The sequence below is a fragment of the Moschus berezovskii genome, chromosome 19 (genome assembly GCF_049115385.1).
Source record: "Moschus berezovskii isolate FMDL1 chromosome 19, NW_MosBer_1.0, whole genome shotgun sequence".
Classification (NCBI taxonomy): Eukaryota; Metazoa; Chordata; class Mammalia; order Artiodactyla; family Moschidae; genus Moschus; species Moschus berezovskii.
Window position 1 is genome coordinate 3,576,606 of NC_142478.1, and position 25,969 is coordinate 3,602,574.

The window sequence follows — 25,969 nt, forward strand, 5'->3', positions numbered from 1 at the left end:
GTTGTTCCATGTCCAGGTCTAACTGTTGCTTCCTATCCTGCATACAGGTTTCTCAGGAGGCAGGTCAGGTAGTCTGGTATTCCAATATCTTTCAGAATTTTCCAGTTTATTGTGATCCACAATATTAAAGGCTTTGGCATAGTCAATCAAGCAGTAATAGATGTTTTTCTGGAACTCTCTTGCTTTTTTAATGATCCAGCAGATGTTGGCAATTTGATCTCTTTTTCCTCTGCCTTTTCTAAAACCAACTTGGACATCTGGAAGTTCATGGTTCATGTACTGCTGAAGCCTGGGTTGGAGAATTTTGAGCATAATTTTACTAACATGTGAGATGAGTGCAATTGTGTGGTAGTTTTAACATTCTTTGGCATTGTCTTTCTTTGGGATTGGAATGAAAACTGACCTTTTCCAGTCCTATGGCCACTGCTGAGCTTCCAAATTTGCTGTCATATTGAGTGCAGCACTTTCACAGCATCATCTTTTAGGATTTGAAATAGTTCAACTGGAATTCCATCACCTACACAAGTTTTGTTCATAGTGATGCTTCCTAAGGCCCACTTGACTTCACATTCCAGGATGTCGGGCTCTAGGTGAGTGATCACACCATCATGATTATCCGGGTTGTGAAGATCTTTTCTGTACAGTTCTTCTGTGTATTCTTGCCACCTCTTCTTAATATCTTCTGCCTCCATTAGGTCCATACCATTTCTGTCTTTTATTAAGCCCATCTCTGCATGAAATGTTCCTTGGTATCTCTAATTTTTAAAGAGATCTTTAGTCCTTCCCTTTCTATTGTTTTCTTCTATTTCATTTCACTGATCACTGAGGAAGGCTTTCTTTTCTCTCCTTGTTATTCTTTTGAAGTCTGCATTCAAATAGGTATATATTTCCTTTTCTCCTTTGCTTTTCATTTCTCTTCTTTTCACAGCTATTTGTAAGCCCTCCTCAGACAGCCAATTTGCTTGTTTGCATTTCTTTTTCTTGGGAGTGCTCTTCATCGCTGTCTGCTGTGCAATGTCACAAACCTCAGCCCATAGTTCATCAGGCACTCTGTCTGTCAGATCTAGTCCCTTAATTCTATTTCTCACTTCCACTGTATAATCATAAGGGATTTGATTTAGGTCATACCTGAATAGTCGAGTGGTTTTCCCCACTTTCTTCAATTTAAGTCTGAATTTGGTGATAAGGATTTCATAATCTGAGCGACAGTCATCTCCTGGTCTTGTTTTTGCTGACTGTATAGAGCTTCTGCATCTTTGGCTTTCGGTGTCCTATCTTTTTGCCTTTTCATACTGTTCATGGCGTTCTCAAGGCAAGAATACTGAAGTGGTTTGCCATTCCCTTCTCCAGTGGACAACATTCTGTCAGACCTCTCCACCATGACCTGTCCATCTTGGGTGGCCCCACATAGCATGTCTTAGTTCCATTGAGTTAGACGAGGCTGTGGTCCTTGTGATCAGATTGACTAGTTGTCTGTGCCTTGGAAGGAAACGTATGACAAACTTAGCATATTATAAAGCAGAATTGTCAACAAAGGCCCATGGAGGCAAACTATGGTTTTTCCAATAATCATGTATAGGTACGACTACAACCTTGCCAAGAGTTATGATAATTGCTTCCATCTGGCTCATAGTAATTATTATATTAATTTAGTTTTATTCTATGACTATTTGGGGGGGATTCTATTATATCCATTATTATCAGAAAGCCCAGCCTGTCAATACCATCTTCTGCCTTCAGTCTTGGATTTCAGCGCATTATCATTTCTTACTGATGTCGGCCCCTTCACCACTATGTTCCTTATAGCTTTGGTATATCTTCAGGTCCTTCTATATAGTATAGTCATCTTATGGGTTTTATGGCTGAACACAGTATGCCCATTCACACATTCTTCCTTCTCTGCACCTTCTAATCCCTCTGGCACTGCAATTCACCATTTCTGTTACTTAAGGTAGGTCAGTGCTAACAGCATGTCTGCATCATCTTCTGGCATCCTTTCAAAGGTATTCAAACCTGCATCCCCAGAGAGCACTTCCAAATGAATAAACTCTCTTATAAGACTTCATGTTCCATCCTTAGATCTGAGTCTTTCTATACTCTCAGCTCTTCCAGTTACAAGTCAGCTATGTTCTGTAGATCCTTTTGGATATAGTCTATTGCCTTTCATTTTAGGCCCAACTCATCCTGGTTATTTTGTGATTTAACCACAGTTATTACTAGTTTAGTAGCCAGAAAGGGAGGTGAGAGCAGATCTTGAGAGTTGTATTTTATCTTTCAAAGTAGAGTCACTGTATCATCTTTAAATAGGGAGAGAACACTAATACTTCTTAGAATCAAGAAGCTTACTTCTTCAGAATCAAAGGTTTCAGAGAGGCTCGAGATTTTTAGGTTCATCAACTTATATTTCTTCATTTTGTGCCAGGGTACCATTTTTTTGCCCAAGAAAAACCTGACTTTGTTATAGGTGACCTGTTGGGAATAGGAGGATAGCCCTTCCTTACAGCTCTATTACTCTTAGTGCTTGGTCTTGGACCTTGTCTTTAATGTTCTGTGCCCTCAGCCTATGAGACAAGAGCATATTTATATGCTACTAAGAAAACTTTATGGCTATCACCCATCACTTGCAATTACTAATTAATTGTTCTCAGTCTTCTGTTAAATTTTAACAATCAGGGGTGTTTCGCGTTAAAAGCCTAATTTGTTGTCCTTAGAGTTACTATTTCCCCTATACTGCATTAAACATGATACACTGCCTTAGCATTCCCTCATCACTGCAGGAGAAAGGTCTAACAATTAACTGTTATCTTATGCTAGGCTACTTGTATTCTACCTACAGTCCGTGATGAAGCTATCATTGTCACCCAAAAGTCTCCATCGCCAGATCTCATTATAGAGTCTCCTTATGTGTACCAATATTGGCACTAAGTGTCACAGGTTAAGTTGCTCAGGAAGCAGACTTGGTGATGGACATTGACACATAGGGGTTTATCAGGGATAATTCTGGTGGGGTGTATCACCTGTGGAAAGAAAGGGAAGGAAGATAGATGGGTAAAGGAAGGTATTGAGCTATAATGTAGTCCAGTGGAAGTCCTAGACAAATCTAGAGTTATGATGCTAGTAAGACTGATCAAAGATGTCCCAAGTTGGGCCAAAGTGGGGCTACACCATTATGTACTCTATCAGCTATCTGATGCTGGCTACCGACACAAAGTGGGTTTGGCTATGGATGGGGCATGTCTTCAGTCAGCAGGACTGGTAGCTGAAGTCTTTCAGTCAAAAACCTTTCCAAGGTTGGGAAATGAACTCTTCAAACAGGAGGTGGGATCCCAGCAGCCCAACAAAGCATCCTCTAAGCAACACCATAGACATAGCAGCATTATTTACAATAGACAAGATACGGGGAAAAATACCTAAGTGTTCATCAAAAGATGAATGGATAAAGAAGGTATTATATATGCATGTATGTCTGTGTGTGTGATATACACACAATAAAATAAAAAAGAATAAAATTCTGCCATTTGCAACAATATGGATGGACCTGGAGACCATTATGCTTAACGAATGTCAGACAGAAAAATATAAATATTGTATATTTTCAGTTATGTGTGGAATCTAGAATGCAAACAAATGAACAAAATGGAAAAGGCTCACAGATACAGAGCAAACTACTGGAGAGAGATGAGAGGAGGAAGTAAATAGATGAAGTGATCAGGAAGAACAGACCACTACTGACAAAATATGTAGGCCACTGGGATGTGACATACAGCACAGAATACAGTTAATATTTTATAGTAATTTTGGGTGTAATTTATGAAAATGTCAAATTACTATGTTGCATACCTGAAAGTAACATGTCAATAAATTATTTAAAAAACATGGAAAAGACTCTAGAAGTGGTACCCAACTCCCATCCCACTCCAATTTATAGAGGCTGTGGAGCCAGGAAACATCTAGACTACTGTTGATATATATATCTTAAATGTATTATTTATGCTCAGTCACAGGTACAAATCATTTCTGCCAACTATTTAAGGAATAAATAATCCCAGTCTTATAAAAGTTGTCTGATTAACTCGAAAAGAAATAGTGTCTGCCAACTCACTTTATGAGGTTACTACTACTTTAATTTTAAAGCTAAACAACTGAAAATAAGAGAAAAATATTACAGGTCAAATTCTTTTATAAATAAAAATGCTAAATTTCAAAATAGGAACATAAGAGGATGCTTTGACATAATAAAATATCTACCATAATCCTTTAGCTAAAAGTGTGTGTGTGTGTGTGTGTTATACAGCTTCAGTTGTGTCTGCCTCTTTGCGGCCCTATGGACCACAGCCTGCCAGGCTCCTCTGTCCATGGGATTCTTCATGCATGAATAACTGGGATGGGTTGTCTTGCTCTCCTCCAAGAGATCTGCTCAACCCAGGGATCCAACCACACCTCTTATCTCTCCTGCATTGACAGGGAGGTTCTCTACCACTAGCGCCGCCTACGAGTGAGTGAGTGAGTGAATGATAGTCGCTCAGTCGTGTCTGAATCCTGGCAACACCATGGACTGTAGCCCGCCAGGCTCCTCTGTCCATGGAATTCTCCAGGCAAAAACACTGGAGTGGGTTGCCATTTCCAAGGTTTCTCTTTAGAAATTCTTAAGATGGTGGAGGAGTAGGAGGAAGTAGAGTTCATCTCTCCTCACAAACACATCAACAATACATCTAGAAATGGGACAATTCTCACAGAGCATCTGCTGAACACTAGCAGGGAAACTCAGACATCTAAAAGGACAAGAAAGATCCTCTTTAGGGGTCTTAAATGAGTAGGATAAAAGAAAGAAGGAAAAAGGAAGAGGATAGGAAGTGAGAAGGGGCCTGCAACATTGGTGGGGAACTGAAGGAGATGAGAGGTTCCTACTTTGGGGCTGCAGAGTGTTGGATATGACTTAGCTATTGAGCAGCAAAAAATAAGCGATATTTCATAAACTATCTGGGGAGGTCCCCTCACTATTAGGGTGACCAGCTGGTATAGAAGAGGAGGTTTGGGGGCTTGGAGGAGAGTGCAGCAACCAGTCTGTGGTAGATACAACAAAGTGAGATCTACACAGATGATCCATGCCACAGTCATGCATGCCCCAGCCTGAGAAGGGTGTCCGCTGGTTTGCACAGGGGCTGGGTGCTGGAATGTGGGGGATGGAGAGCAGACCCACCGAGGGGACTGCTGCTGGCTGTGAGGGGACAGCTTGCGGGGGCAGGAGTGAGGGCCTCTGCAATGGGAAATGCTCATGGGGGAGACCCAGACCATCATAGAAGCAAAGTGCCATTGTTGCGTGTCACCTCTCCTCACACACCAGACCTTGCTTCCACAGGCCCTAGAGAGGACTCCCACTTGGAGCAGCCTTGCATGTCCTTACAATCGCCTCCTCTGCCTGTCGCCTCCCATCTGGGTGTCTTGATCTCTTTGATCTCAGCCTCGGCTCCTTCCTGCCTGACAGGCATGCTCATTCTAATCACTACACAGTAGTGTGTATGTGTCAGTCGCAATCTCCCAAGTTCTTCCTCTCCCCTTTTCCCTCTCATAATCATAAGTTTGAGTTCTACATATGTAACTCTATTTCTGTCAAATTTATTTGTATCCTAATTTTTAAGGTCATGGCATCTTGTCCCATCACTTTATGGCAAATAGATGGGGAAACAATGGAAACAGTGAGAGATTTTAGTTTTGGGTCTCCAAAATCACTGCAGATGGTGGCTGCAGCCATGAAATTAAAAGACGCTTGCTCCTTGGAAGAAAAGCTGTTACAAACCTAGACAGCACATTTGAACACAGAGACATCACAAAAGTCTGTATTGTCACTGTATATGATTTTCCAGTAGTCATGTACAGATCTGAGAGTTGGACCATAGAGAAGGTTAAGCATCAAAGAATTGATGCTTTCAAATTGTGGTGCTGCAGAAGACTGAGAATCCCTTGGACTGCAAGGAGACCAAACCAATCAATCCTAAAGGAAATCAAACATGAACAGCTGTTGGAAGGACTGATGCTGAAGCTGAAGCTCCAATACTTTGGCCACCTGATGCAAATAACTGACTCATTGGAAAAGACCCTGATACTGGGAAAGATTGAGTGCAGAAAGAGAAGAGGGCAGCAGAGGATGAGATGGTTAAATAATATCACTAATTCAGTGTACATAAATTTGAGAAAATTCCAGGAGATAGTGGATGACAGAGGAGCCTGGTGTGCTACAGTCCATGGAGTTACAAAGAGTTTCTGGAGAGTTTGTACCATAAATGGGTGTTTTTGCTGCTGCTGCTGCTAAGTCGCTTCAGTCCTGTCCAACTCTTTGTGACCCCATAGATGGCAGCCTACCAGGATCCCTGCCCCTGGGACTGTCCAGGCAAGAACACTGGAGTGGCTGTTAAATGATGCCAAAAGCTTTTTCTGCATCTATTGCTATGACTATATGGTTCTATTCTTCAATTGGTTAATGTGGTGTATCACATGAATTAATTTGTCTATATTGAAGAATATAGTATATAGTGCCTATATTAAAATCTCATTTTGATGCAGTGTTGCATTTGGTTTGTTAGTATTTTATTCAGGATTTTTGTATCTATGCTCATGAGTGATATTGGCCTTTAATTTTTTTTTTTTTGTAATTTCTTAGTCTGGCTTTGATATCAAGATAATAATGATATCATACAATGAGCTTGGGGACTGTTCCTTCCTGTGAAATTTTTGGAAGAGTTTCAGAAGTATAGGTTTTAACTGTTCTCTAAATATTTGATAGAAATTGCTATGAAGCCATTTGGTCGTGGCCTTTTGTTTGTTGAAAGTTTTTAAATCACATTTCAATTTCAGTACTTGTGATTGGTCTGTTTATATTTTCTGTTTCTTCCTGGTTCAGTCTTGGAAGGTTTTATCTTTCTAAGAATTTGTCCATATCTTCCAGGTTGTCCATTTTATTGGCATATATTTGCTTGTAGTAGACTTTTATGATCCTTAGTTTTTATTTGGTGTCCATTGTAACTTCCACTTTTTTATTTCTAATTTTATTGATTTGAGTCCTCTCCTTTTTTGCTTAATGAGTATAGCTAAATGTTTATTGTCAAATTTCTTTACTTTCTCAAAGAATCGGCTTTTAATTTCATGATCTTTGCTACTGTTTTCTTCCTCTCTATTTCTGCTCTGATCATTTTGATTTCTTTTCTTCTACTAACTTTGAGTTTTGTTTATTCTTCTCTAGTTGCTTTAGGTGTAAGATTAGTTTTTTTATTTGAATTTTTTCTTATTTCCTATAAACTTATATTGCTATATAAGTATAGATTATATAGCAATAAGATTATATTGCTATAAACTTCTCTCTTAGAACTGTTTTAGCTGCATCCTATGAGTTTTGAACAGTTTTGGTTTCTTTGTAATTTGTCTCTAGGCATTTTTATATTTCCTCGTTCATTTCTTACGTGATGCATTGGTTATTTAGTAATATATTTAGCCTCCATGTATGTGGATATTTTGCAATTTTTTCCCATGATTGATTTCTAATTTCATAGTGTTGTGGTTGGAAAAGATGCTTAATACAATTTCAAAATTCTTAAATTTCCTGAGGCTTAATCTGTGGTCCAAGATGAGATCTATTCTAGAGACTGTTCCACATGTACTTGAGAAGAAAGTGTATTCTGCTGCTTTGGAATGGATTATCCTATAAATATCAATTTAGTCTATCTGGTCTAATGTGTCATTTAAGCCTTGTGTTTCCTTCTTACTTTTCTGTCTGGATAATCTGTCCACTGGTGTAAGTGGGGTGTTAATGTCCCCCACTATGATTATGTTACTATCGATTCCCCATTTTACGACTGTTAGCATTTGCCTTATATATTGAGGTCCTCTTGTGTTAAGTACATATATATTTACAATTGTTATACCGTTCCTTAGATTGATTCCTTGATCATTCTGTAGTATCTCTCTTGTCACCTGTTACTATCTTTATTTTTTTTTTCAAGTTACACACTTTATTTTTTTTAATTTTCATTTTTTAGCCATATGTTATGTGGGGTCTAGTTCCCTGACCAGAGATCAAATCCATGCCCCCTGCATTGAAAATGCTGAGTCTTAGCCACTGGACCACCAGGGAAGTCCCTACAGTCTCTATTTTAAAGTCTATATTGTCTGACATGAATATTGCCACTCTAGCTTTCTTTTGATTTCTATTTGCATGGAATATCTTTTTCCATCCCCTTACTTTCAATGTTCGTGTGTCCCTAGATCTGAAGTGTGTCTCTTGTATACAGCATGATTAGGGGTCTTGTTTTTATGTCCATTCAGCCAGCCTGTCTTTGGTTTGAAGCATTTATTCCATTTACAGTGAAGGTAGTTATCGGCGTGTATGTTCCTACTGCCATTGTTTTTATTGTTGTGGGCTTGTTTTTAAATTTCTTCGTTTCTTCCCTTCCTCATGTGTTCCCTGGGAACACATACATATATGTTGTGTTTGCGTTCCTTTTCCTTTTGTGGGTGTATTTATCTATTGTAGTTTTGGTGTTTGCATTACCCATGAGGTTTTGATAAGGCAGGTATACATTGTTGCTTAGTTGATGAGTTGTATTTTACTCTTGCAACCACATGGACTGTGTAACCTGCCAGACTCCTGTGTCCACGGGATTTCCCAGGCAAAAATATTGGATTGGGTTTCCATTTCCTTCTTCAAGGGATCTTCCTGACTCTTGGGTCAAACCTGCATCTTGTGCACTGGCAGGCAGATTCTTTAGCATGGAGCCACCTAAGAAGCCCGTTAGTATGTATGTGTGAGTAAAATCACTCAATCATGTCTGACTCTTTGCAACTCCATGGACTGTAACGTGCCAGACCCCTCTGTCCATGGGATTATCCATGCTAGACTACTAGACTGGGTTGCCATGTCCTTCCCCAGGGGATCTTTCAACCCAGGGATCGAACCCAAGTCTCTTATGTTTCCTGCTTTGACAGGTGGGTTCTTTAACACCAGTGCCACCTGCCCATGTATATGTATATATGTGTGTGTGTGCATATGTATATGAGGCTTTTTTAAATTGCTGATCTCTTAATTTCAAATGCAACTTCTGTTTCCCACATTTGTATTCTCCTCACTGTTGCTGGTGTTGATATCATTTGTGTATGGATGATTTCCTGCATTTACTGTATGTTTGCCTTTATCAATGGGCTTTTCCATTTGTGATTTTCTTGTTTCTAGTTGTAGGATGTGATCTCTTTTTTTCTCCCTACCTTGAAAAGTTCCTTTAGTATTTGTTGTAAAGCTGATTTGATGATAGTGAATTCTGTTAGCTTTTGCCTGTATACAAAACTTTTGTTGTCTCCCTCAAATCTGAATGAAAGCCTTGCTGGTTAGAGTATTCTTGACTGTAGTTTCTTTTCTTCCATCATTTTAAGTATGTCATGTCTTGTCCATCTGGCATGCAGAGTTTCTACTGAAAAATCAGCTCATAACCTCATGGGGATTCCCTTGTATGTTATTTGTTGCTTTTCCCATGTTACTTTTCAATTGCTTCATTGTATTTAATTTTTGTTCTTGATGAAGGTGAAAGGCAGAGTGAAAAAATTGGCCTAAAACTCAACATTCAAAAAACTAAGATCATGGCATCTGGTCCCATCCCTTCATGGCAAATGGATAGGGAAACAGCAGAAACAGTGAAAGATTTTACTTTTTTTGGCTCCAAAATCACTGCAGATAGTGACTTCAGCCATAAAATTAATAGATGCTTGTTCCTTGGAAGAAAAGCTATGACAAACCTAGCGTATTAAAAAGCAGAGACATCACTTTGCCAACAAAGTTCCATCTAATAAAAGTTATGGTTTTTTCAGTAGTCAAGAATGGATGTGATGTACATAAAGAAGGCTAAGCACTGAAGAATTGATGCTTTAAAACTGTGGCATTTGAAAAGACTCTTGAGAGTCCCTTGGACTGCAAGGAGATCAAACCAGTCAATCCTAAAGGAAATCAATCCCAAATATTCACTGGAAAACTGATGCTGAAACTGAAGCTCCTATACTTTGTCCACCTGATGAAAAGAGCTGACTCATTGGAAAAGACTCTGTTACTGGGAAAGACTGAGGGCAAGAGGAGAAGGAGACGACAGAGGACTAGATGGCTGGATGACACATGCCCAGTGAGTCAATGGACATGAGTTTGAGCAAGCTCCAGGAGGACAACCTGGAAGGACAGGGAAGCCTGGTGTGCTACAGTCCATGGGGTCACAAACAGTCAGACATGACTGAGTGACTGAACAACAAGAATATTTTTTTCTGCAGGTTGCAGGTTTGTTGTTCCTCTTTCTTCTGTTGTTTGCCTCCAGTGAGTGAGGTTGGTCCAGTGACTTTTGCCATTATCCCCTTGATAGTATGTTTAACTGCTGTTGTGGTGATCAGAAATTGCCCTGAATATTGACCAGGGCCTCCCCCTTTGCTCTGTGTTTGTCACTTCCACGTGCGCATCAGGGTCTGCTTCCTACTTGTTTGAGTATTGTTATTGTTGTTCAGTCACTAAATCATGTCCAACTCTTTGGGACCCTAAGAACTGCAGCATGCCAGGCTGCTCTGTCCTTCACTATCTCCTGGAGTTTGCTCAGATTCATGTTCATTGAGTCAGTGATGCCATACAGCCATCTCATCCTCTGTCATCCCCTTCTCCTCTTGCCCTCAATCTTTCCCAGCATCAGGGCCTTTTCCAATGAGTCAGCTCTTCATGGATCTTCACACCAGGTGGCCAAAGTATTAGAGCTTCAGCTTCAGCATAGGTCCTTTCAATGAATATTCAGAGTTGATTTCCTTAAGATTGACTGGTTTGACCTCCTTGTAGTCCAAGGGACTCTCAAGAGCCTTCTCCAGCACAACAGTTCCAAAGCATCACTTCATCGATGTTCAGTCTTCTTTATGGTCCAACTCTCACATCCATACACGACTACTGGAAAAACCATAGCTTTGACTATACAGACCTTTGTCAGAAAAATGGTGTCTCTGCTTTTGAATATACTGTCTAGGTGTGTCGTTGCTTTTCTTCAAGGAACAAGTGTCTTTTAGTTTCATGACTGCAGTCACTGTCTGTAAGTATAGGTCCCTTCATTTTTTCTTAGCTGTATTTCTGATGTGTAGTGTGAGCTAGGCAGGAATGGAACACTCCCACTGGGAGAGAACTCACTGAGTATTCCTCAACTGGAGTTGTTCACCTATTAACATGCTCTGTTGTGTCCCCTTTAGCCTATGGTGTGGGCTCACAAAGTGCAGTGTTGTTGGCACTGGTCTCGGCCCCACTGTAACTGTGGGTGTGCTGTCTGTTGGCCCAGGTGACCCTCAGGTGTTGTTTTCACCAGGCCACTAGCTCACACCCATTGACTTCAGGTCTCAGGACTGCAGTAGTCATGCACCTGGACCTGCTGTGAGAGCTATAGTCAGCTCAGAGTTTGGCTTGGCTCAACCTCTGTGCATATGTACCCACAGAGCCCACAGCTGCTAAAGCAGACCCATCCCAGCTGCAGGAGCATTTGCTGTCCTTTTGGTGTTTTGCAGGTGATGAATTTAGAAAGCCATCAAAGGAGTCGTAACTCTGCAGTTCACACACCTTCTAGGAGAGATTTCAGCTCTTCTTCCCTAGTTACATAGCCCCTAGGGCTTAGCTGTGGTTTCGGCCCCACCTCTGAATATGTTCCTCCCAATGGAGTCTGCTCTAGAGGTTGCCAGAGCACCCTGTCCTATCAGGCAGGAGGGAGACAAGGCGAAGAACAGGGCAAGCAGGCCACCCAGGTAAGAGGGTCCTGGAGTAGCAATCAGAACATTTGAACTTCTCAGGGAGCACTGGGGCAAACAGGGTACCCAAGTAAGGAGGGGAAGGAGGCAACGGCAAGGGCTTATGACCTGGCTCCAGTGGGAACCCTCCTTAATGCCTGCGGAGACAAGGGCCAGAGCACTAGGAGAGGCTATGACAGCAGCCCTGCCCTTTGCATGTCACTTTGCCTCTGGGCTTTGCCTCTGAATGGTCCATGCTTCCCTCCAAGCATCCCCTGCTGCACAGCTCCTCAGTCCTGTCCCCTCATGCTGTCTTTTCACTGACACTATCAGTCTGCTTCCTGGGCTGGCTCTCCAAACTGCAGATCCCAGCACCCAGACCCTGTGTGCAACCACGGACTCCCACCTCAGGCTGGGGTGCACTGGGCGGCGGCAAGGACCATCTACGCAGATCTCTGTCCTGTCAGCCCTAGGCCAGGTGCTGTGCTCTTTCCCAAGCCCCTGGAACACCCCTTCTGTCTCAGCTGATCTCCTTACTGTGAAGGGACTTCTCCACATGTGAAAATCCTCTCCTACTTTCAGCTTCTTTCCAGAAGTAGGGACCTCATCCTGCCTCCTCTCCTCTTCCTTTTCCCTTCTTTCTTTCATCCTGCCTGGTTATATGGGAATCATTCATTTCCTTTTATGTGTCTGAAGTCCTCTGCTAGTACTCAGCAGGTCTCTGTGAGAATTTTTCCATTTTTGATGTATTTTTGATGTGGGGATTGTGGGGAGAAATGAACTCCATGTTCTCCTGTCCCTCTACTATCTTGGAAAGTCTGTATTGAATTTTTCTCTATTTTATTTATATCTCCTGTGATCTTTTATTTCCTTCTTTTTGCTCACTTTAGGTTTTGTTTGTTCTTCTTTCTCTAATGATTTTAAGTGGTGGATTAGATTATTTATTTGAGATTTTTCTTGTTTTTTGAAGAAGGCCTGTATTGTTATGAACTTCTCTGAAATAACTTCCTTTGTTCATCCCATAGATGTTGTATGGTTGTGTGTTCTTTGTTATTTGTCTCAAGGTATTTTTAAATTTCCTCTTTGATTTTGTCATTGACCCCTTATTGTTAGAGTAACATGTTATTTAGTCCCCATGTAATCATGTATGTGCTTATTTTATGTTAATGAAATAAATTATGAACATTGAAAAAAGAAAAACTTCATTGTTTGAAATAAATATACGGCAAATATAGTCTATTATCTACTTTTAAAGCTAAAAGGAAGATTAAAGACAAAAGTAGTGAAATCACTTATATCCACAAAAAGCAGTTTAGGGATACACTTAAAATGATGTAAAATATGATGTCAGAGAAATATAGCATATGGGGATAGTAAAAATGCAGATGTATTTATGAACTTCCTTTGCATTATTCAGATAGTTGTTTTATAAGATTGTAATGACTATTAAAATTAATGAATGTTTTTCAACTGAATTCTTTTTCTCAAAGTATATAATTTTTGCTCATGATACACAATTGTAGTTTATTTAAATTCAAAGTTATTCTCTTAATAAAAAGAGAAATTGAAGGATTTAATGGCCAGTTTCCCAATTTATATCTATAAGGTAAGACTTATGTATATAGGTCAGGAAGCAAAAATTAGAACTGGACATGGAACAACAGACTGGTTCCAAATAGAAAAAGGAGTACGTCAAGTTTGTATATTGTCACCCTGCTTATTTAACTTATATGCAGAGTACATCATGAGGAATGCTGGGCTGGAAGAAGCACAAGCTGGAATCAAGATTGCTGGGAGAAATATCAATAACCTCAGATATGCAGGTGACGCCACCCTTATGGCAGAAAGTGAAGAGGAACTCAAAAGCCTCTTGAGGAAAGTGAAAGAGGAGAGTGAAAGGGTTGGCTTGAAGCTCAACATTCAGAAAACAACTATCATGGCATTTGGTCCCATCACTTCATGGCAAAGAGATGGGGAAACAGTGGAAACAGTGTCAGACTTTATTTTTTGGGGCTCCAAAATCACTGTGGATGCTGCTTGCAGCCATGAAATTAAAAGACGCTTACTCCTTGGAAGGAAAGTTATGACCAACCTAGATAATATATTAAAAAGCAGAGACATTACTTTGCCAACAAAGGTCTGTCTAGTCAAGGCTATGGTTTTTCCAGTGGTCATGTATGGATGTGAGAGCTGGACTGTGAAGAAGGCTGATCGCTGAAGAATGGATTCTTTTGAACTGGGTGCTGGAGAAGACTCTTGAGAGTCCCTTGGACTGCAAGAAGATCCAACCAGTCCATTCTAAAGGAGATCGATCCTGGGTGTTCATCGGAAGGACTGATGCTGAAGCTGAAACTGCAATACTTTGGCCACCTCATGCAACAAGTTGACTCACTGGAAAAGATTCTAATGCTGGGAAGGATTGGGGGTGGGAGGAGAAGGGGATGACAGAGAATGAGATGGCTGGATGGCATCACCGACTCTGTGGACATGAGTTTGAGTGAACTCCGGGAGTTGGTGATGGACAGGGAGGCCTGGCGTGCTGTGATTCATGGGTTCGCAAAGAGTCGGACACGACTGAGTGACTGAACTGACTGACTGACTGATGCTAGTTCCAAATGTTTAAATTGAACCAATTTAGCTGTTTATTTATTGTCATAGTTATTTAACATTTAAATTTAAATAATGATTTCTCTTGGCCTTGATAAAGATTTTATGTATCTAATATGCATGCATTTTGTTTTACCTTTCATCATCTATTTCCTTCTAATTTTTTAATTAAAACAAGACCTGAAACATTACGGACAGATTATTCAGTAATAACAAAGTTACAATTAGGTATTAAGCAGAGTCTCCGGTGGTTTTTTTCCTTCCAACATGCAAGCTATAATTAACTCATTTTTTTCCCCAGCAGTTTTATACCACTTCTTGTGCAGATCACTTCCATTTGTGAATAAAGCACATCATCTCCTATGCCAATTCAGGCCATCCTTGTTTCTCCCTATCTGATAAGAAAAACCCTTCCCATCTCTTCATTTGCTATATGAGACCCTGATGTGGTTCACATGGGTCACCAGAATCACCTCATATTGAAATTTTTAGACAGACAATGCTTCTCACTTAGAATCTTTTATTTCTAAGATATTACCTAGATTTAGTGCCAATAACTCCTAAATCAGGTAAAGGGAGATAGTATAAAGTGATGGACAATAAGAGATGGTAAGTTTTTTTTATTTTTTATGTAAATTTTATTGGCAGGCTAGTAGTATGAATCTATATCCTAGAATATTCTAAGGCTCAGCTGGAATAGTATTGATGAGGGTGCTTTATTAACATTAAGCACTGCACATTTAATATCAATATAATTTGATGATGCATTATGGAAACTTAATAATGTTTGAAATAATATTGACTAGGGATATTTCACAGAGAGTTCAAGCTTTTGCTTGTTTTGGTGTGAATAAAGTTCTCTTTAATTATCCTTTCAATTGTTGAAAGTCTCTGAGATTATGAAGAGAAGAAATAGAAATGAGTATGTGGAGTCAAGTATTTAGGATGTCAATGAACTTTCAAATTTTGTAAAGTTTTTTCACTGAGCCCATGTTGACTTGAAGGCTGTGCGATGGCATAAATTAAGCAAAGAAAAAAACTCCAACCTGGAGGTTGGAGAATATCTTTTACAGAGATGAACGATAGCTGGAAAGGTTGTAATGCAATGTTTTTCTCTATTAACCTATTATAATGGTGAAAGTGAAAAGTGAAAGTTGTGTCTGACTCTTTGAGAATTCTCCAGGCCAGAATACTGGAGTGGGTAGTCTTTCCCTTCTTCAGAGAATCTTCCCAACCCAGGGATTGAACCCAGGTCTCCCACATTGCAGGCATATTCTTTACCAGCTGAGCCACAAGGGATGGCTCATTATAATAATGATAGAATGACAAAAATGGGAAAAGTGAGGAAAAAATATATTTTTGTGAAAAAGTGACCAGTCAGTGAATAAAACATAGTTAGAACAAAGAAAATAGCATTTTCATGAATGGTCTTACTAGCAGGAAGGCATCAAAATTTATTCAAAGAACTAAGGTGAACATTTGGAAAATAAACCAAGTTAACTTAAAATTTTAAATGAATTTAAAAAGAAACATCAGAGTGACTCCTAGACTGCCACACATGTAGACAATTATAAGCCTAAGGGAAGAAAACACAGACTTTAACTCTATTCTTATAAGATTGAGGACTTGGGAAATAGAAATCAACCAATCTTGGCAATGGTTGATTATAAACATAATCATTATTTGTACAGTATGATGACAGCTTTTAATAAAAAAGATGAGCTATAATAATCCATTTTTAAAGCTTATGACAAAACATTAGGCCATACAATAGTCTCAACATTTTTTTTTACATTTCTTGATCAAAGTACTCTTCCATCAGTGTTTTTTCTTTTGAGTCAAAAACTTCAGAATGAGTATTTGTGGTGTGGGTGACATTTAAAAAATTTCCTGAGAAACCCTATCCCTGGGCACTGTGGACTATAAACACAGATTGACGTGGTATTTTGATGGATCTTTTGCTGTGGGAAAAATTTTCCTTTCTGACTTAAAAAAGAAGATATATTTATTTTCAAATTTAGCATTAATCATATCCATAATGTAAAATTGCATTTAGACAAATTTTAAAATAGTTTTAAAAATAAAAATATTTTTAAAAGATTAATTGCTGATTCTCTTCTGTGCTCAGATTCTATTGATTAATCTAGATTCATTCTGAAAATCATTAATATCTTGAAAAGTGACATTATTAACAAATGTCTTCATATTCTGGAGGAATATTCTTTGCATGTTGTGTGTGTGTGTGCGTGTGTGTGTAAACGCTTATTTGTTTTACATTTCAGATTTTATGCTTAGATTGTAGTTTATTTCCTGATTCAAGAAACAATCAAACTTTGTGTTTAACTGTAGCAGCAGTTTTGTGTTCTTTAAAGTAACCTCTAAATTAGGAGTATGTTTGGACAACTTTTTTTTTTAATAATGACCCAAGCAGTTAGCTTTTCATATTGTACCACACCCTCTCCCTACAAAAAATCTGTTTTTGGTCCATTGAGTCATCTTGTTTTAAGGTAGCAAATTAGAGTTATGTTACACAAAAGCACATTTAAATCCAGTTTATCATAGAAGGACGAGTAAACCATTTTATATAACTCAGCATTTGTATTTCATTATATCACCCTTTTTGTAGATTGGATGACTTTTCTCAGTTTATGTGATAGTATATGATATAAGTTAAAGTGCGAGTCTTGGAAAATAACCCTTATATCTTAAATAAAGTAATGTATATGATTTTTTTATGAATAGTCACTAAAGTAATTGGACTATAAATACTTTCTTATTATTAGACGTTTAAGAAAGAAACGTGAAAATTTTTTTTCTTATTTTTTGAAAATCATTTCTAAGTCTACATAAAAATATATCTTTATTTTTATATTGTATCTATTTAAAATTAGATAATTACTTCCCAAATTGGAACTTAAATTAAATTTCATGTTTGTCATTTAGGGTAATATTTTTATTGTGTGCATATGAAATACCACCAGAAAGTTATTTTCTTTTTTGAGTAATGTAACATTGTCTCCAAAATGTATATATTGGAACTTTTGCCAAGTCTTCCTTTTCCTTGGGAATTTGCTTAATGGTTGTCAGTCACGTAAAAATAGTTGACTTTTAAGCCTTCACTGTTGCCCTTGTCTGAGGAAATTTTCACTAGGCTTTTATTTTAGCCTAGAGCAGCCAGAGCAGTTTTGTCAAGCAGTTTTGTTTTGCCAGTTTTCACATGATATCATTCTTCCTCCCTAAATCCAATATCAATAACAACATAAAGTTTAAGCTGATAAAGCATAATAAGCAATCCTCTTGGCTATTGTTGAATCTTTAAACAATCTCTCCAAATCCTATATGTCTCAAGATAACTGATCTGTTAGTTCAGTCATGTATTTCCTGAACATGCAAGTGTGGTGTTTAGGAAAAAAAGGATACATTTCCCATAACCACATTTAATAATATACACTACTGGAATAAAAAAGAAAGGCCACTGCCTTTTTTTTTTATTTATTCTTCAAAGTATAAAACAGTAACTTCACTCTGGATTAAAAGGATATGAAATATTCTTTGGAATAGTTGAATATCTAGTATTTTGGATCATAAGGCAAATTTGTGAGTTATCCCACACTCCTAGCCTCATTTTTGTTATATACAACTATACCCCAATTCACTTACGTATTCACATCTTTTGTGCCTCAAAACATATACTGAGAACCTACTTTATGTCAGGCTGGCAATGAGTATTTAAAGATAAGCGACAATGCTTCCTGTGGTATTTTCAAAATTAAATTGAAGAATCTGACAATTGAAAACATGTTATGAAATCTGTTGTGTTGGCAAGACAAGCAGGACATGGAAGCAGATGAAACACCTGATGGGGTTAGGCAGGGAGAGGGGATTTCTAGGGAACTTTCTGTAAGTAATGTCCAAGGGCACTCTATCATCTTGTCTACTGCAGTGCACTCCCAAGTAGTAATCAACTATCAAGAAAATATATTCATTTTCTTTAAGCTATTTAGCTTGCAAGTATTTTCTCCCAAGTACACTGAAAGGCTTTGCTTTTGTCTAAAGTACTGGCTCTTAAACAGTAGCAAAAAGTGGTTCTTTCCCTTGTGTGATCCCTTTTGACAATCTGCTATGGACCTCTTCTCTGAAAAACATGTGGTGACTGTGTTTATAAACTCTTACATTTTTTTTTGTTTGTTTTGCATACAGCTTTTAGGAAATCACAGACTTAAAGCCTCCTTAAAGCTGGTCCCTGGACCTCAGCTTCAGAATCGAAGGACTATAGCTCACTGGGGAATCAGAAAGTTGGTGAAAGAGGCATCACTTAAAATTAGAGTACAAGGAATCACAACATTGGATTGCTTATTCTCACCATATATTCCTTTATAAAATGTATTTACTCTGTGTACTGCAGTAAATGCACTTATTTTTCTTTTTTTGTCTCTAATTAAAAAAATGTTTGTAGTACAATGAATGCCAATAGCCTTCAGGGGAAAAACAAAACCTGTGGTTTTCCATGTAATGTCAAAATTGTACTTTTTGACATTTTATTTTGGCCTAGTAGTTAGCTGCAACCCAATTTTTGACCATAAGAATCTGAGCAGAATTCCAGATAATAAATATTCTAACTGCAATATTTCCTTAATATCATAATCTATAATAAGTTTTTTGTATTAATTTCTGTATCTGATATCACCGAACACAAATCACTGTATTTAATGGGCTAATGATTGATAATTTATAATTTAAAAATATTTATCTTCAATTTTTTTTTAAATGTAAAATAAATAGAAAATACCATTAAAAGAAAAACAAAAGGCTCCAAAGTATACTTGAGAATTAGAAATATCTTGGAGTCTATATAAAAATATATGTTTGATTACAATGCAAATTGTAATGTTATTGTCATTAATATAAATTTTCATTGTTCATTTTGCTATGCCACTGCATAGGTAAATATTTAACATGAAATAAGACACTTATGGGCTTCCCAGGTGGTGCTAGTGGTAACTGAACCCACCTGTGAGTGCAGGAAACATAAAAGACGTGCGTTTGATCCCTGAATCTGGAAGATTCCCCTGGAGGAGGGCATGGCAACCCATTCCAGTATTCTTGCCTTCAAGATCCCATGAACAGAGGAGCCTGGCAGGTTACAGTTCATAGGGTTGCAAAGAGCCAGATATGACTGAATTGACTTAGCACTCACGCTTGCACAAGACATAGACTGAAGTGGAAGGTGAATTAAGGAACCGTTCAAATGTGTGCCAAAAAAGGAAGAAATTGTGCATTTTAAACTATGGGATAGGTTGAAAAGTCTAAGATGACCATATTTTGTTGCTGTTGATAACATCAAGTTTAAAAGATATATACGGTTATAAGGTATATAGTATATCAAGTCTACACAGTGCTGTGATTCATGGAGTTGCAAAGAGTCGGACACGACTGAGCGACTGAACTGAACTGAACACATAAATGAATAGGCTTAGTTACTCACTCTTGATTATTCTCAAAGAAATGTTTGTTTTCTTCTGAATCAATTCACCGCATATTCAGAACTGCAAAGCTACTGAAGATATTACTTCAGGAAAAAAAAAACAATCAATAAAAGATGGGCTTATGCATTCCAGAGCAGTTTTGTCTCTTTGTGAAAATCACCTGGTCTTAGGCCTGTTCCTCCACCGTGGCCAGGGTTCAGTCGCTCAGTCCTGTCTGACTCTTTGCGACCCTGTGAACAGTAACCCATCAGGCTCCTTTGTCCGTTGCATTCTCATGGGCAGAATACTGCAGTGGGTAGCCATTTCCTTCGCCAAAGGACCTTCCTGACCCAGGAATCACACCTGGGTGTCCTGCATTGCAGGCAGATTCCTTACCGACTGAGACACCAGGGAAGTTTTTCCTTCTCTGAGGTGTTATATCAACTTGCACAGCTGATCTTTGTTTGATATAATCCATCAAGATATGAATCCTATTGCATGTGAAAAGTCATTTCAAGAAAATAAAAATCTAAAACATTTGAGTTTTATTTTATTATTACTCATATTATATAAATGTGGGACAGACAAAATACATTTTACTTGGTTGAATGTTTATGCTCTCAAGTTAACCGGTTGATTCAAGGAATAAAATTTATACTTGCAGAAAAAATAAAAGTAATAAATAAAAATAAGGTGATAATTATTTGTGATATTGGGAGCTTGTTAAAAACATAGATATAAGAAGAAATGGAGTAGCCCTCATAGTCAACAAAAGAGTCTGAAATGCAGTACTTGGATGCAATCGCAAAAAAGACACAATGATCTATGTTCGTTTCCAAGGCAAACCATTCAGTTTCACAATAATCCAAGCCTGTGCCCCAATCTATGCTGAAGAGCTGAAGTTGAATGGTTCTATAAAGACCTACAAGACCTTCTAGAACTAACACCCAAAATAGATGTCCTTTTCATTATAGGGGACTGGAATGCAAAAGTAGAAAGCCAAGAGATACCTGGAATAACAGGCAAATATGGTCTTGGAGTACAAAATGAAGCAGGGCAAAGGTCAACAGAGTTTTGCCGAAAGAATGCACTGGTCATAGCAAACACCTCTTCCAACAACACAGGAGAAGACTCTACACATGGACATCACCAGATCGTCAGTGCTGAAACCAGATTGATCATATTCTTTGAGCCAAAGATGGAGAAGCTCCACAGTCAGCAAAAACAAGACGAGGAGCTGACTGTGGCTCAGATCATGAACTTCTTATTGCCAAATTCAGACTTAAATTGAAGAAAGTAGAGAAAACCACTAGACCATTCAGGTATGACCTAAATCAAATCCCTTATGATTATACAGTGGAACTGGCAAATAGATTCAAGGGATTACCTATGATAGACAGATTGCCTGAATAACTATAGACAGAGGTTTGTGACATTGCACAGGAGACAGGGATCAAGGCCATCCTCATGGAAAAGACATGCAAAAAGGCAAAATGGTTGTTTGAGGAGACCTTACAAATAGCTGAGAAAAGAAGAGACGTGAAAGGCAAAGGAGAAAAGGAAAGATATACTCATTTGAATGCAGAGTTCCAAAGAATAGCAGGGAGAGATAAGAAAGCCTTCCTCAGTGATCAGTGATCAGTGCAAAGAAATAGAGGAAAACAATAGAATGGGAAAGAGTAGAGATCTCTTCAAGAAAATTAGAGATACCAAGATGAGCACAGTAAAGGACAGAAATGGTATGGACCTTACAGAAGTAGAAGATATTAAGAAGAGGTAGCAAGTATACACAGAAGAACTGTACAAAAAAGATCTTCATGATCCAGATAACCATGATGGTGTGATCACTCACCTAGAGCCAGACACCCTGAAATGTGAAGTCAAGTGGGCCTTAGGGAAACAACACTGTGAATAAAAGTTGTGGAGGTGATGAAATTTCAGTTGAGCTATTTCAAATCCTAAAAGATGATGCTGTAAAAGTGCTGCACTCAATATGCCAGCAAATTTGGAAAACTCAGCAGAAGCCACAGGACAGAAAAAGGTCAGTTTTCGTTCCAATCCCAAAGAAAGGCAATGCAAAAGAATGCTCAAACTACCACACAATTGCACTCATCTCACACGCTAGTAAAGTCATGCTCAAAATTCTCCAAGCCAGGCTTCAGCAATACTTGAACCATGAACTTCCAGATGTGCAAGCTAGTTTTAGAAATGGTAAAGGAACAGAGATCAAGTTGCCAACATCCGTTGGATCATAGAAAAAGCAAGAGAGTTCCAGAGAACATCTACTTCTGCTTTATTGATTACACCAAATCCCTTGACTGTGTATATCACAACAAACTGTGGAAAATTCTTCAAGAGATGGGAATATTAGACCACTTTACCTGCCTCCTGAGAAATCTGTATGCAGGTTAAGAAGTAACAGTTAGAACTGGATATGGAACAACAGACTGGTTCCAAATTTGGAAAGGAATATGTCAAGGCCATTGTCACCCTGCTTATTTAAGATCTATGCAGAGTACATCATATGAAATGCCAGACTGGATGAAGCAGAAGCTGGGATCAAGATTGCTGGGAAAAATATCAATACCCTCAGATACGCAGATGACACCTCCCTTATGACAGGAAGTGAAAAGGAACTAAAGAGCCTCTTGATGTAAATGAAAGAAGAGAGAGAAAAAGTTAGCTTAAAACTCAGCATTCAAAAAACTAAGATGATGGCATCTGGTCCCATCACTTCATGGCAAATAGATGGGAAACAATGACAGACTTTATTTTCTTCTGCTCCAAAATCACTACAGATAGTGACTGCAGCCATGAAATTAAAAGACGCTTGGTCCTTGGAAGAAAAGCTATGACCAACCTAGCATCTTAAAAAGCAGAGACATTACTTTGCTGACAAATGTCCATCTAGTCGAGGCTATGGTTTTCCCAGTAGTCACGTATGGATGTGAGAGTTGGACTGAAAAGAAAGCTAAGTCCCAAAGAATTAATGCTTTTGAACTGTGGTGTTAGAGAAACCTCTTGAGAGTCCCTTTGACTGCAAGGAGATCAAGCCAGGCAATCCTAAAGGAAATCAGTCCTGGATATTCTTTGGAAGGACTGATGCTGAAGCTGAGTCTCCAATACTTTGGCCACCTGATACAAAGAACTGACTCATTGGAAAAGACCCTGATGCTGAGAATGAGTGAAGGCAGGAGGAGAAGGGGACAACAGAGGATGAGAAGGTTGGATGGCATCACTGACTTATGAACATGAGTTTTAGCCAGCTCCAGGAGTTTTGATGGACAGGGAAAACTGGCGTGCTCCAGTCCTTGGGGTCACAGAGAGTCAGACACAACTGAGCAACTGAACTGAACTGAACAGAAGATCACTCCACAGAGGTACTAAATCATGCCCTACATTTTAACAAGGTTTTCTGTGGTTCCTGAGCAAAACAAACTGTTAGAGAAGCACTTTTTTAGTGTCTCTAGTTGTCTGCCAGCATTCGGAAAGAAATAGGCAGACTGTCCCCAACTATGTGCCTAGTAAATACACATGATGGAAGATGTAAATAACTAGCAAGCTTTTATTTACTTAGAATAGTGAAAAATCTTGAAACAAAAATGCAAATTTTATTTTTTAAGAAGAACAAGTCTTTTATATAACTCCAAAATATTTTATTTAGGTAAGCCATCTCTTTGTTAGGATGTCTGGCTTTAGGGATGAAGACTCAGACATTAGTGCTTCATGTGTATGAATCTGGATTCAATTTCAGACATCAAGACCAACTTCTTAGCACTATCAAGTATTCTACAGAATTCTTTGTCTCTTTGATGTTAAAAGACAGTAAGCGTCCCTTTGGGCTTCCCATTTGGCACTAGCAGTAAAGAACCCACTTTCCAACGCAGAGGAAGTAAGAGACGGTGGGTCGATCCCTGGGTTGGGGAAGAGGCCCTGGAGGAGGGCGTGACAACCCACGCCAGTATTCTTGTCTGGAGAATCCCATGGGCAGAGGAACCTGGCAGGCTATAGTCCATAGGGTCATAAAGAGTGGACATGACCGAAGCGACTTAGCACGCACACAGGCAAGCGTCCCTTTACTTGTGCAAACTTCAATATCATTGAGAGTAGGGCCATGATGAAAGAAGACAGAGTTTGATGAGAGGATTATTTTTTAAATTAATTAATTAATTTTAATTGAAGAACAATTACTTTACAATACTGTAATGGTTTCTGCCATACATCAACATGAATCACATATATACCTGTAGCTGATTCATGTTGATGAGAGAATTCTAATTCAAATAAAGATTTCTTTCGTATGTGGAACTGATTACCCACCTTGAAACTAATTTCTATTTTCTTTCTAGATTTGCAAATAAACAAACCCCTTATCTCATGTCAGTTTTGTATAAGTGAACTAAACTAAGTACACAATTTTATATCATAAACCTTTGATCAAAGCCAGAAGCAATATAGCTTTCAGGACTGAAGTATAATTTTATGAATTAACTAATTTTATTAAATAGCTTTTATAGCTAAAATTCATATATATTTAGGTTTGAATTTAATAAAAGTGATTTCAAATGGATTTTGTCATTTTCTAAATTCTTCATTTTTAAAATTAAAATATGGTTGATTTGCAATACTGTGTTAATTTCAGGTGTAAATCATGGTGAATCAGATATATATACTTTTTCAGATTCATTTCCCTTATAGGTTATTACAAAATATTGAGTTGGACTCCTTCTACAATTTTTAATGTAAATTCCTTCTTTCCTTTTTGGTGTTGTAGAAGATAAATCTGAAGAAAAAATTTTAAATATCCCAGAATTTCCAAGGCATTTGTCAGTTCTTTAGTATTTCATGATTGATTTATCCTCTCATAAATTTGCTACATTTCCTAAAGTTATTATATTTTGATATCTGATAGTATAAAGGGATTGATTAATCTCCTTTTGGGCTCAAATAAACAAGGAGGCTGCTTTTCATTATGCAAATGTATATTTCTGACCTTAAAAAATAATAATTTTCTTACTAGTTGTAAATTCATTCACAATGGTTTATAGAGCTTTCCTTTATTAAGTAGCCTAAACTTCTGGGTATAAAAGAGTATTTCTGGGATTAGGGTAATGTTTTTGAAGCTCCTGAAAATACAAACAAATGTCTTATTTTTTATTAATGATGAAAGGCCAGCACCTAGTCATTGCCTAATAAATGATGAGTTAATCTGTATATTTTATAGATACTCAAGCAATACCATCTTCAGAGAAGGTACTTTACCACTTTATAAAAATGTAATGAATGAGTTGCTATAACAACATTATATTCTTTTGACTCAATTGCACCTCACTGTATAAAATTATAAAGTGGCATATGGTTTAATTGCTACTGCTTCTTCTTCTACCTGTCAGTGAAGAATTGCTTATCTCAGGCATCTACTGTAAACGTTAGCATTCTTTTTCACTTATTTGCAAATTAGCCATGGTTGCTGAATTCTCTTCCCTTAAGTTCAATTACTGAATTGAACTTTCATTTGAATTGTTTAATTTCAATTGAATTTATGTCTGACTCTTTGTGACCCCATGAACTACAGCACTCCATGCTTCCCTGTCCATCACCAACAACCTTAAGAACCACCACCCCCCTCCCCCGATAAATCTGAGATCATTTCCCTGGAAGAAATTACTTTCTCCCTTTCCTCTAAAACATCAAAGTGAGAAAAGCGGATCCTATCCTTTCACAGGTGGTTCACATTACACTGAAACAGGTCCAATATGCTCAGGTACACTTATTTTCTGAAATATCTCTGTAGCTATAAGGACCACATTTCCATATTTTTAGCAGTATTTTTTTCTAATTAGCTTTGCTCATATTGCTTTTTGCTCTTAAATAATTTGTATTTTAATTGAAATTTTCTTTTTTAGCTGTGTTTTGGGGTGACATTGCCTTAGATGATGAAGATTTAAATATCTTTCAAATTGATAGGACAATTGACCTTACACAGAACCCCTTTGGAAAATTTGGACACACCACAGGTATGTTTGATTATTTGACTTGGTTTGCATTTATTTAGAAGAAAATATACTCTTGAAATGCTAGAATACAATTTGGATAATTTTTAATGTTCTGGTGATCAAATTCAATTTCCT

The 25,969-nt window shown here is 38.1% G+C and overlaps 1 protein-coding gene across 1 annotated transcript in view; it reads left to right on the top strand.

Annotated features, from left to right (window-relative positions):
- Nucleotides 1–25,969, top strand: part of TLL1 (tolloid like 1) — a 337,312-nt gene that overhangs the window by 130,283 nt on the left and 181,060 nt on the right. The window contains exon 2 of the mRNA XM_055405024.2: nt 25,745–25,855. Within this exon, the coding sequence (XP_055260999.1) occupies nt 25,745–25,855 (111 nt within the window). The remainder of the gene's footprint in view (nt 1–25,744; nt 25,856–25,969) is intronic.